The sequence below is a fragment of the Danio aesculapii genome, chromosome 9, assembly GCF_903798145.1.
Source record: "Danio aesculapii chromosome 9, fDanAes4.1, whole genome shotgun sequence".
NCBI classification, from domain to species: Eukaryota; Metazoa; Chordata; class Actinopteri; order Cypriniformes; family Danionidae; genus Danio; species Danio aesculapii.
The window spans coordinates 2,814,359-2,827,526 of NC_079443.1; the positions used below are offsets into that span (position 1 = coordinate 2,814,359).

The 13,168-nt window shown below is 36.1% G+C and overlaps 1 protein-coding gene across 1 annotated transcript; it reads right to left on the reverse strand.

Moving 5' to 3' along the window:
- Nucleotides 1-1,711: 1,711 nt before the first annotated feature.
- On the reverse strand, nt 1,712-11,233 carry scrn3 (secernin 3). Its single transcript, XM_056465565.1, has 8 exons — nt 11,074-11,233; nt 10,608-10,768; nt 8,937-9,118; nt 7,410-7,609; nt 5,765-5,977; nt 5,347-5,509; nt 4,090-4,270; nt 1,712-2,222 (listed from the first exon to the last, which is right to left on the reverse strand). The coding sequence occupies exons 2-8, from the start codon at nt 10,758-10,760 to the stop codon at nt 2,061-2,063; spliced, it is 1,254 nt and encodes a 417-aa protein (XP_056321540.1). The 5' UTR covers nt 10,761-10,768; nt 11,074-11,233; the 3' UTR covers nt 1,712-2,060.
- Nucleotides 11,234-13,168: the final 1,935 nt, after the last annotated feature.

A 13,168-nucleotide genomic window follows, 5' to 3' on the forward strand; every position in this document is an offset into this window, starting at 1 on the left:
ATTTTTTTTTTTAATTCTACAAAATAAAGTTTAATCTATTCACATGCAAAGAGCAATGAATTGAGTTAGAAATGAGTTCAGGACTACATAGGGTATGTATGAAATATAATAGCTTTTAAATATTTCATGTTCTGATACATATTATATTTAACATATCTTTTTTTGCAGATTTAACTTCAAAATGCTAGGTTTATTACTTAAATGCTTAAGTATTACTTTTAAAAAAATCTATTTCAAATGCTATGTTTGACTCCAATTTAAAGAATTAAATTGATATTATTCATTAATATTTATGGATACAGCAAATGATTAGCCTTCCTGTCAAAATGTTCAATGATTTTTCAAATATTTGAGGATATCCATAATCTATTGTGCACCAAAACAGTGACAAAATTTGTGTTTTCCGCCTAATTTGATGTCACCTCATACTTTAGCTTCTTTTTAAATCTTGACCAATCAAATGCTTTCTAGTATCTGACCCGCCCCCTTCATTTGCTTTGCATTTGATGGGCTTGAGCCAGCCTGATCTCACGGGAATATGTAAGTATTTTACGTTTTGTCAGTTTCGTGGCTAATTCGTACGAGTTTAGTCGTACAATTTTTTAAAAGGAGGCGTGGCACCTAACCCCACCCCTAAACCCAACAGTCATTGGAGGATGAGCTAATCGTACTAAATTGTACGAATGAAGCTGCGGTCACACTGGGCTTTGTGTGTGCGAAATTCTGTCGTACGGCGTTGTGAAAAGGGGCGGGATTAAACAAGATGATTAGACATTTGAAAAAGCCAGCAATTGCTCCATATTTTAAATTTCTGTCCAGAGAGGTCCTGTTTTAATCCTCGATTGGTCTCACGCAGTCAAGTGATGGGATTTCGCAGGTCAGAGTTCACCAAGCTTGAACTTGCACCGCAGCGAACTGCGAAACTTAACGCATGACCTTGCGTTTCCGGTCTGACGCATTCGCGTGCGTATGAATGGAAGTCTATGGAAGGAAAAGCCCAGTGTGACCGCAGCTTTAGATCGTACGAATTCATACGAATTAGCCACAAAACCAAAAAGTTACGAATTGCCGGGAGATTGTGATGCTTGAGCTCAACCACTCACCGAAATGCTACGCTATTGGCTGATTTTTTTTAAAAGAGGGAGGAGCTACTGTATGTCCCACCCTTTCTTCATTTATTATAAAGTTATTTGTTTTCAACTGTGCCATTATAGAGTAACTACAATATGAATTTAAATCAAATGTTAATAAAGTAATTATTCATTAAAGCCACTTTAAGGTACAATTAAAAGTAATTTTATAAAGGTAACAAACCATTAACTAATGGTTTTAGCTCAATAACTTTAGCTCAATAAGCTACTAATTAGCACTCATAATAGTAAGCTAGTAGGATTAGGGATGTAGAATAAGATCCTACTTTATAAGTGCAAATAAACCAGCCTGATCTCACGAGAAAACGTAAGTATTTTACGTTTTGTCAGTTTAGTGGCTAATTCGTACGAGTTCAGTCGTACGAAATTGTACGATTTTAAAAAGGAGGCGTGGCACCTAACCCCACTCCTAAACCCAACCGCCATTGGCGGATGAGCAAAACGCACTAAATTGTACGAATTAGATCGTACGAATTGCTACGAATTAGCCACTAAACTGACAAAACGTAAAATACTTACGTTTTCTCGTGAGATCAGGCTGGTTTATTTGCACTTATAAAGTAGGATCTTATTCTACACCCCTAATCCTACCCAATACCTACTAGCTTATTATTATGAGTGCTAATTAGTAGCTTACGAATTGCCGTGAGATTGAGTTGAAATAAACAGCCAACAGGTAATAAACCAGTGGTTAACAGTGAGAATTGAAACTTAAACTAAAGTTTTACCTTAACAATGAAGTACTTTTTAAAAGTAACTTACCCAACACTGTTTGATCAGTGAGGAAAAATAGTACACCATAAAAGATTCTGTTCGTAACACTTGTGAGTCGGCTTTTAATGCCATAACCCCAAACAGTACACGAGTGTTTTTATGGTCTGTGAGGTGGCCATATCTGTGAATCTGGAGTCAGTCGCTGCTGTAAACGCTGAACTCTTCCTCTACGGTGTCTGTGAAGAGATGAACCAGCAGTGAAGAGTCCTCGATGCCCTCAGTCAGATATTTCTCCATCTCTACTAGCTTCTGCTTCTCCAGATCTCTCATCTTCTCCACTATCCCCAGCCCTCTCTCCTGAACACACACACACATCCGTTCGTTATATCACATCTGCATAGTAAAGCTCCTGCGTCACATGTGAAAGTCAGTTTCAATGGTGCCAGCAGTGAAAAATCTTAGACTGTGGTCAATGTGAAACATGTATTGCTCTCTGATGAGTCCACCTTCACGGTCTTTTCCACATCCAGGAGAGTTACGGTGTGGAGAAGCCTCAAAGAAGCGTGCCACAAAAACTATTGCATATCCAGAGTGAAGCATGGGGGTGGATCAGTGTTGGGCTGCAATGTCATGGCATTTCCCTAGGTCCGATACTTGTGGAATACCAAACTATTCTGGAGGAGCATTGGGTCATGTATCAGTATGATAATGCACCAATGCATACAGCAAGACTGGTGATGGTGTGGTTTGATGAACATGAAAGTAAAGTTGAACATCTCCCGTGGCCTGCACAGTCCCCAGATCTAAATATTATTAAGCGACATTGGGGTGTTTTGGAGGAGCGAGTCAGGAAAGGTTTTCCTGACTGTGCAGGACTTGTATCTGTCATTCCCAAGACCAATTGATGCTGTATTGGCTGCAAAAGGTGGTCCTGCACCATACTAATGAATTATTGTTGTCTAAAGTCAGGCATTTCAGTTTATATTGAACACCTGGCAACCCTGCCTAAATGTGATGCTGATGGTGTAATTTGAAGTAATTGGTGGTACATTCCGCAGTGGCAACCTATAATAAATCTGGGACTAAGACGAAGGAAAATTAATGAGTGAATATTGGATACAGTTTGGAATTGGGCTAGTTGGAATGGCCATTGGACCCCTTTTGAGTGGCCACTGGGCTACTTTTGCTGTGAAAACCTGGCAACCCTACCTAAATGTGATGCTGATGGTGTAATTGGTGGTTCATTCTGCTGTGGCGACACCTAAGAAATCAGGGACTAAGCCAAAACAAAATGATCGAATGAATATTGCATACAGTTTAGGACTGGGCTAGTTGGAATGGTCATTGGGCTACTTTTGAGCGGCCACTGGGCTACTTCTGTTATGAAAATCTGGCAACCCTGCCTAAATATGATGCCTATGGTGTAATTGGTGGTTCATTCTGCTGTGGTGACCTTTAATTAATAAGGGACTAAGCCGAAGGAAAATCAATGCATGAATATGGCAAACAGTTTGAGATTGGGCTAGTTGGAATGGTCACTGGGCTAGTTTTTAGTGGCCACTGGGCTACTTCTCTTGTGAAAACCTGGCAACCTTGCCTACATGTGATGCTGATGGTGTAATTGGTAGTAATTGCTGATTCATTCCGTTGTGGTGACCCCAAATACATCAGAGACTAAGCCAAAATAAAGTTGATGAAATGAATGAATATAGCGTACAGTTTGGGATTGGGCTAATTTAAATGGTCATTGGGCTAGTTTTGAGTGGCCACTGGGTTACTTCTGCTGTGAAATCCTGGCAAATCTGCCTAAATGTGATGCTGATGGTCTTATTGGTGGTTCATTCCACTGTGGAGACTCCTAATAAATCAGAGACTAAGCTGAAGGACAATGAATGAATATTGAGGACAGTTTGGGATTGGGCTAGTTGGAATGGCTACTGGGCTACTTTTGTTGTGAAAACCTGGCAACCCTGCCTAAATGCATTGCTGATGATACATGCGTCACTTATTGAGCAATGATTTTCAGTTTAAGTTTGATGGCTACTTTTCTATCGATCGTGCAACAATATTGCATCTCTAACACATTGCCCTAATTAGTTGCCCTGTGTCTGACCGGGTTGCCCATTTATGACCCAGTTACCCAGCAACATTGCTCAAAAAGTTGCCCAATTAATCATCAGAAATCTCAGACACAGTGTGTGATGTAGAGGTGTTTTCAGCTGACCCCGGAGCTGTCGATGATGGCCGCCGCCTCCTCTTGCTTCAGGAACAGAGGGTGTTTGCGGTTGGGTTTGCTCTGGAAACGAGGTTTCTTCTTCACTGGATCCTCCTCCCCGAAACATGGAGAACTGGTGTGTTTCAGCGGCGGCACGTCCGACACGAACACAAACGGCTTAAACACAGACCTGAGGATCAGAGAGAATAAACGAAACACACGCAGCGTTACAGTCAACAGTCAGCACAGATTAAAACATTATTTGGTCACACTTTATTTTAAGGTTCAATTCTCACTGTTATATAATTACACTATTACACCATTTTGACCCATTAAACGTACATTTCTTTCTTCTGTTAAACACTAAAGAAGATATTTTGAAGAAAGCTGTAACCACTGACTTCTATAGTAGGAGAAACACATGCTATGGAAGTCAATGGTTACAGGTTTCCAACATTTTTCGAAATATCTTCTTTTGTGTTCAACAGGAAAAAAAAAATTGGGGATTGGGCTAGTTTAAACGGTCATTGGGCTAGTTTTGAGTGGCCACTGGGTTACTTCTGTTGTGAAAACCTGGCAAATCTGCCTAAATGTGATGCTGATGGTCTAATTGGTGGTTCATTCCACTGTGGAGACTCCTGATAAATCAGGGACTAAGCTGAAGGACAATGAATGAATATTGCGGACACTCTGGGATTGGGCTAGTTGGAATGGCTACTGGGCTACTTTTGTTGTGAAAACCTGGCAACCCTGCCTAAATGTGTTGCTGATGATACACGCAACAGCTTATTGAGCAATGATTTTCAGTTCAGTATTGCAGAGCGATGGCTACTTTTCTATTAAGAACGTGCAACAATATTTATCTCTAACACATTGACTTCTATAGTAGGAGAAACACCTGCTATGGAAGTCAGTGGTTACAGGTTTCCAACATTTTTCTAAATATCTTCTTTTGTGTTCAACAGAAAAAAAAAAGAGTTTGGAATTGGGCTAGTTTAAATGGTCATTGGGCTAGTTTTGAGTGGCCACTGGGTTACTTCTGTTGTGAAAACCTGGCAAATCTGCCTAAATGTGATGCTGAGGGTCTAATTGGTGATTCATTCCACTGTGGAGACTCTTAATCTCAGCATCTCAGGTTTCCAACATTTTTCGAAATATCTTCTTTTGTGTTCAACAGAAAAAAAAAGAAATCAATAAAATCAATAATAAAAAAAAAAGTTAATTAGTGGGTGAACTATCCCTTTAATATCATGTCTCCTGGCGTACCGTTCAGGGTCTGGAGTCGCGGTGAAGAAGTGGACTCCGGGTAAATGAGCGTCTTTAGGGACGACAGACACCATACTGCCTGTGCTCATGAACATCCCCTCCATGTTGATCCCACTCTCCTTATCCCGCAAAATATCCATCATCGTCTGTGCTGTGATGTGGCCTGGAAAAAAAACCACACAAACACACACACACACACACACACACGCGCACACACACACACAACATAATGTGAGGTAATTAAAACACTTCACCACAAGGGATCCATTGCTTAAGTTAGCAAGTACATGCAGGAGGTTGTTATCGCAGAATAAAGCCTGACAGGTTATATACTGGATAAGTCGGCGGTTCATTCCACTGTGGCAACCCCTGATTAATAAAGAGACTAAGCTGAAAAGAATATTTCCTCAAATATTACCGTTGCTCTTTTGCAGCAGTTTCTGTCCCTCACAGTATCTTCCGCCTGCCGCCTGGATGCGGGCGGTGCTGGAGTATGAGTAAACATCAGTAAAGCTGAAGTCGCTCTCTCCGTCCCACCAGCCCTGCTCTTTCGCGTACGTCCTCATCCCCGGGTGCTCCTTGTCAATCTTAGTAGTAATGGAGTACTGATTGGAGATGTTCCTGTAACCGGCTTTAAGACAGAGAAACATATTGATTATTTTTTTAACCTATATTGTTAATGCAATTTTATATGCAATATTAATATTAATCATATTAGTATTATTGTTAATATTAATAATTACTATTAATATTATATTATAATTAATAATAATAACTAATTAAATAATTTAATGTTATACATTATATTACATTTTATATTTATAAAATTAATAATACATTTTATAATAATAAAATAATAATAATAAATAATAAAATAAAAATAAATAATAAAAATGATATAACAATAATATTTATATGCAATAAAAAACATTAGGGCAGATTTTATATCATATTCTTATCGCTTATTTTTGTGATTGTCTTTATGTCCTTTCATATGCAATATTATTATTATTAATAATAATAATATACATATTACATTATATATTTAGAAAATATTCTTATTGTGTTTTTTTATTTATAGATTTATTTACTTTTACAATATTGCAAATGTGATTTTATATGCAATAATAATCATAAAAATGTATTATATTAATAATATAATATAAAATTTTTTAATAATATGTTATACATTAATATTATATATTTATAATGTTAAAAATAAATTATATTATAAAAAAATAGGGATAAAAAAATATCTTTTTCTTCTGTATTATTCATCAAAGACAAGCAATAATTCATTATATACAACGAACAATACAATATTAGAGTGTATTGTCTCAAAAATAAATATTTTGCACACATTTACATAAATTATACACAAGTATGCAGTGCTTAATTTGTGAATTGCGAGGTCCCCTAACAGATCGGGGTAATGGATCCGGCATGTTTCTCGAGGATGGAGAGGTGTCGCGTACGAAAGTGGAGAGCGAACTTTAAGAGGGTTGGGGAGTTGCGGGTGAAAGTGAAAGCGAATAGCGGACGGGAGGAGGGGGAAATCGGTAAAATGAGGTCCCGGATCAGATTTCAGAGGTGCCGGATCCGGATCCGGCGTGTTCAGGCACAAATTAAGCCCTGCAGGTATGGAAAAAATTAGGAAACCACTTTTCACTGGAATTATTGGTTTCTGAGTTTGTGTAACATGTTAATATTTAATATTTATTCTATAAATTGCAGAATGTTTCTTTAAAAAACATTATATACAGCCATTTAGAGCTTTTTTCCAGAGAATTAAAATGGGTTGGAATAGCAAATGTTTTCATTTATTGTGAAATAAAGACACTTCTGAAGTAAAACATGTGTAAAGTATTGTCTAAAAATGAATATAAACACCATTTTTGTTGCAAAAAAATGCTATAAATGACAATAGTGTTATTTTAAATTGGGAAGAAATGTGATCAGCATATATAGAATAAAACAAGCATGACATCCCACAGGTCTCCACAAGATATCTCAATATTAACTTGATATTAAATCAATAATTCATCCATGCACTCAGTATTTACCCTCCACTCTCTCCGCAGCCCAGTGTTTCCCAGCAGTCTCCAGCACCCAGGCTTCTTTACGGTCTGATATGAGGAAGCTGTTGTGGTACGTAAATCCACACTCGTCTTCCATGCAGTTTCCTCCCTGGCCGTATTTCTCCAGCAGATCCGTTATGACGTCCACAGCTTTCTCCGCCGTGTCGGCCCGCTCCAGACCCAGACTGAACAAGCACAAGCAGAGTATGAAGATCTACACCACATTCACTGATAACTGAAAGTGTTTACTTGGTTTGAGAGTGCAAAGTATCTAAGAGTGACGATCACACACTTCCATTTTAATATCTGTCTATTGGAGTCAATTGGAGCTTAAAATTGTCAATTAAAAAAGTCAATTGGAGCTTAAAAGATGACAAAACACACACAAACACACACACACACACACACACACACACACACACACACACACACACACACACACACACACACACACACACATACACATAGATCCCAAAAAAGTAAGATATTTTGGAAAAAACATAACGGTAAAAACAAAATTAGGACAGGTTTCTCTTTTTTGGGGGTTGAACTATCCCTTTAAGAACTTATCAAAGTACTGCACACAAATATAATGGATCCCATATGCCAATGCAGAACAGATTCATAAATCCTCAAAATAAATCCTGAATTGAACTTAAATAAACAGGCTTTTTAAACTGTAAAAAAAGATATAACACTGATAACTAAACTTAAAAATGGAAATAAACAAGGAACAGGTAAGCATAATCAGTAAACCAATGAGTAACTATGGAAACTAGGACCCAGGAATTAAACATAAGGGCAAAATGGAAACAGAAAATGCACATCAGAGTAGGGCTGGGCAAAAATAAGTACAGACTCTTAATTAAAGTCTTTGTATATGCTTGATTCTTACCAAAAAGCCTCATAAATACACATTATTATTGTTATTTGGGGTCAAGCACTGCAGGTGCGGAGGCACTTGGTGTTTGGATTTGAATGGCAGCCCATATAACCGTATGCGGGAAAGTTGTATAATTTGGCACAATGATAGAGGGCAGTGTCAACATGAACCAGAGCAAACCTGAAGTCTCTAACTCAAACTCTCTAGCGCCACCACTTGTCCAAAGTTGCACTTGTGTTTATCGTTATAACTTCTGAACCGAATGTGATACAATCAAAATTCTTTTTTCCTCTGAATCCTTCGCTCAAGCTGATTCAAACTGATTCAAGCTGATTTTGGCATCTGGGCTGCTTTGCTTATTCTGCCTCTGGACTGCTTTGCTCGTTCTGACTCTGAAATGCTTGGCCCCTTAATTGCTGCCTGAGGCTATATTTATTATTATTATTTTATTTTATTTATTATTATTATTATTATTATTATTATTATTATTATATAAATCTTTTAATTAAGCTGCAAAATATTGAAAAGCTAAAATACTAAATATGAATTAGGACTGCATGATATTGGAAAAATCTGACATATCGATATTTTTTGTTCTGGGATATACATTGCGATATTTTCTGACTCACCGAACAAGATCCATGCCCAGAAGAGCCTCGTCACCATCGGCACTCTCTCTGCCCCACACCGCCTCGTTCCCTATGCACACCTGATGCTCATTTGCTCCCATCTCTGCTCCCCACAGCCAGGCGGGGCGACTCAGCACCACTGCATACGTCTTTTCCACCTGCTCGATTTCTATATACGTGCACTGAGCAGATTCAGAAATAACAACAACACAATTCCAGACACTGTTAACAGACTTCAAAAACACACCGTGTAAAGCACAGCTGGGTTTTCCAACATCATTACTGTAGTCTTTATTATTTAAATATATATATATATATTGTTTTATAATGTTACATATGTATATATGTGTGTGTGTATATATATATATATATATATATATATATATATATATATATATATATGTATATATATGTGTGTGTGTGTGTGTGTGTGTGTGTGTGTACACACACACATATATACATATATATATATATATATATATATATACACTACGTATACTACTAGTACTTACTACTAGTATACTACTACTCACTTGACTTCTAGTTGATCATTTGGTATCAGAAGTGGCTTATATAAAATATGATCATGCCTTAATTTTAAAGGATTTTATCAGGACAGTAAGGTCTGACTTTGCTTAGACAAAAGTCTTGTCACTGAACCAAAATAATGTCCAGTATATAATATAAAGTCATGGTGCAGTGGGAAAAGAATGAATATTGTGTTTGACTCCATCATGAGCTTGGAGGACTGCATCCATACATCTCTGCAATGACTCAAATCGCTTATTAATAAAGTCATCTGGAATGGCAAAGAAAGCGTTCTTGCAGGACTCCAAGAGTTCATCAGGATTCTTTGGATTCATCTTCAATGCCTCCTTCATCTTACTCCAGACATGCTCAATAATGTTCATATCTGGTGACTGGGCTGGCCAATCCTGGAGCACCTTGACCTTCTTTGCTGTCAGGAACTTTGATGTGGAAACTGAAGCATGAGAAGGAGCACTATCCATCAATAATTTTTGCAGGCTGAAAACTCAGTGCATCCCTAATTTAAAGTCTGGGACTACTTTAAATAGGAAACTAAACAAGGAGCAGGTAGACATAATCAGTAAACCAATAAGTAACTATGAAAATAAGGTAACAGTATGAATGGAGAATAGGTAACTAAAAACTAAGGGCGTGGTGTTAAAAGATAAACAATCTGGGTCCAAAACCAAAACTGAAAACGTTTTGTAATCAGTATTTATTATTATTCTGCTAAGTAAGATCAAGTAAAATAACTTTTTAAGTTTAACTCAATTACTTAAGTTATCTTTTTTAGTTGAAAACTAAAAATGCCATTTTCAGTCAATAATTTTCAGAGTTCGAACATTCAGTGCATCACTTATTTAAAGTCAGTAACCACTTTAAACAGGAAACTAAACAAGGAACTGGTAGACATAATCAGTAAACCAATAAGTAACTATGGAAACTTAGAAAAACAAGGAACCTTGAACTAAGCAGAGAAAACAAACATTTCGATATTTAAAATACAGTGTTAATTCAAATTTGTATTCATTACAGATTTCTGAAAAAGCAATGTCTGCACAAAAAAAAATAAACTGAGCGCTAATAATAACTGATAATAATGATGTTTAATTATGTTTGACACGTATATTTGATAATCAATACCTCAACTTTTCCTGGTATATGTTCTTTTGCAGGGAAGTAGACCACCTCCTGAACCTCATCGCAGGGTCTGTCTGAGTTCTTCCCAAAGATTATCCGCTGACCCTCAGTGGACGGAGGCAAGGCTACAAATGTGTCACAAGACCTTGGGTACATCCTGAAGTCTAAATAAATACATAAATAAAGTTGAATTAGTCCATTTATTTTGCTCAATGCCATTCAGTGTTCATGTGCAGAAACAAATGTCAGTCATAACCCCAAGATATCAATATTCATTCAATGGTTACACGATAATCATTAATCATAAACAAAATAACACATTAACAGCATATATGAACTCTTAGTATGACTCAGGCCTTTGCATGCAACATTATTTACCCCTAATATGGCAGCTTTTATGAGGTTATCCAAAAATAATTAGCATTTAACTCGCATACATTAGGTAAGATGAATAAACAATATGATTTACCTCAGCGTACATGTATCAGAAACGAAGACAACCTGTGTTCAGCTCGATGAGAACAACAAACATCTGTTTACTTTCCTTTTCCTTTCCCCATAAACAAAACTGCCGCAGACTTTGACATGAATCCGCATGCACATTCACCTGATTCATAATCAGATAAACAATCTGCACCAGATATGAAACACATCAGTCCGGTCGATCCATATAAAGGCTTAGTCAGCGGTAAAATGGGCGGGGCGATGGCGCTTTCTGTGTACGTTGAGTCACGTGGTTGTGCAATAGCAGTGTGGATTGGCTATTTGATTTTGCTGTCGTAGAAAATAAATAAATATCATATTTCAGAAATCTGTATAATATAAATAACACACCTGACAACCATAAAGATATAGTTATAAAATAATCTTAAATAAAATAAGAACAGATACAATTAAGACTAAATAAATGCACACAAAATATTAAACAACCGTTGATGGATAAGTTTTATTAATGTTATATTCAATATAGTATTTATATATTTAAAATTATATATTTATATTATTAATAATCAATTATTTAGATGCAATTAGGCTGTATTTCGATGGTTAGGAATTTAAGTTAGGAATTTAAGTCTTTATTGAGAAAAATTGCAAAATGGTGATGGATATATTGTGATAACCCTGCTGAAAAATCCAGCTTAAACCAGCCTAGGCTGGTTGGCTGGTTTTAGCTGGTTGACCAGCCTGGTTTTAGAGGGGTTTTGGCCATTTCCAGGCTGGTTACCAGCCTTTTCCAGCCTGGTCTTAGCTGGTCAGGCTGGAAAATGACCAGCTAAATCCAGCTAAAACCAGCTTGACCAGCCTGGTTTAAGATGGACATAGCTGGTTTTGGCTGGGCTGCCAGCCTGGCTAGGTGGTCAAGCTGGTTTTAGCTGGTCATTTTCCAGCTTGACCAGCTAAGACCAGGCTGGAAATGGCTGGAAACCAGCCTGGAAATGGCCAAAACCCCTCTAAAACCAGGCTGGTCAACCAGCTAAAACCAGCCAACCAGCCTAGGCTGGTTTAAGCTGGATTTTTCAGTAGGGAAATAATAACTAAATACGAAATAAATCTGGAAAGTAAATTTACAAAATCATGATTACACAATTACATAAATAAATACTTACATTGACATTTTTCATATTTTTCAAAACACTCATTACAACCTACATTTAGCTAAAAAGGCAGTGCACATTTACTATTTTACAACGGGCTATATTTTATTTTCATGCTATATATGTTATTTTCAGGCTATATGCATTTTATATATTTTTTAATTTTCAGCCAGGCAAAATTGTCACGTTTAAGATCTGATTTCTTTAAAAATCTGCGATCTTCACTGCCTGTTAGATATACGATATGAAGTGGGTCTCATATAGTACAAGAAGCCCTGGATTACATTCCATTTCCCTCCACCATGTCTTTAAAATATGACAGTTAGTTTACCCCAGTATTTTCAATGAAACTGTTTTGTTGACATTAATTACATTGCAACATGGAGGACAAAACCTGCAAAAACAATAAATAAATAAATAAATAAATAAATAAATAAATAAATAAATAAATAAATAAATTCCTGCATAAATAAAACAATAAATAAATACGCAAATAAATAAATGAATGTATAAATAAATACACAAATTCCTGCATAAATAAAACAATAAATAAATACGCAAATAAATAAATGAATGTATAAATAAATACACAAATTCCTGCATAAATAAAACAATAAATAAATACGCAAATAAATAAATGAATGTATAAATAAATACACAAATTCCTGCATAAATAAAACAATAAATAAATAAATACGCAAATAAATAAATGAATGTATAAATAAATACACAAATTCCTGCATAAATAAAACAATAAATAAATAAATACGCAAATAAATAAATAAATAAATATACACACATTTTCCTGCATAAATAAAACAATAAATGAATAAATACGCAAATAAATCAATAAATGTATATATAAATGCACACATTCCTGCATAAATAAAACAATAAATGAAAAAATATGCAAATAATTAAATAAACGTATATATAAATGCACACATTTCTGCATAAATAAAACAATAA

Bases quoted from the DNA above. Each gene is read 5' to 3' on its own strand.
- scrn3 (XM_056465565.1), bottom strand. From the start codon at position 10,760: ATGTACCCAAGGTCTTGTGACACATTTGTAGCCTTGCCTCCGTCCACT. The intron at 9,119-10,607 runs GTATTGATTATC...GAATCTGCTCAG, and splicing joins ATATACCAGGAAAAGTTGAG to TGCACGTATATAGAAATCGA. The intron at 2,223-4,089 runs GTCAGCTGAAAA...GTGTGTGTTCAG, and splicing joins CCATCATCGACAGCTCCGGG to GAGAGAGGGCTGGGGATAGT.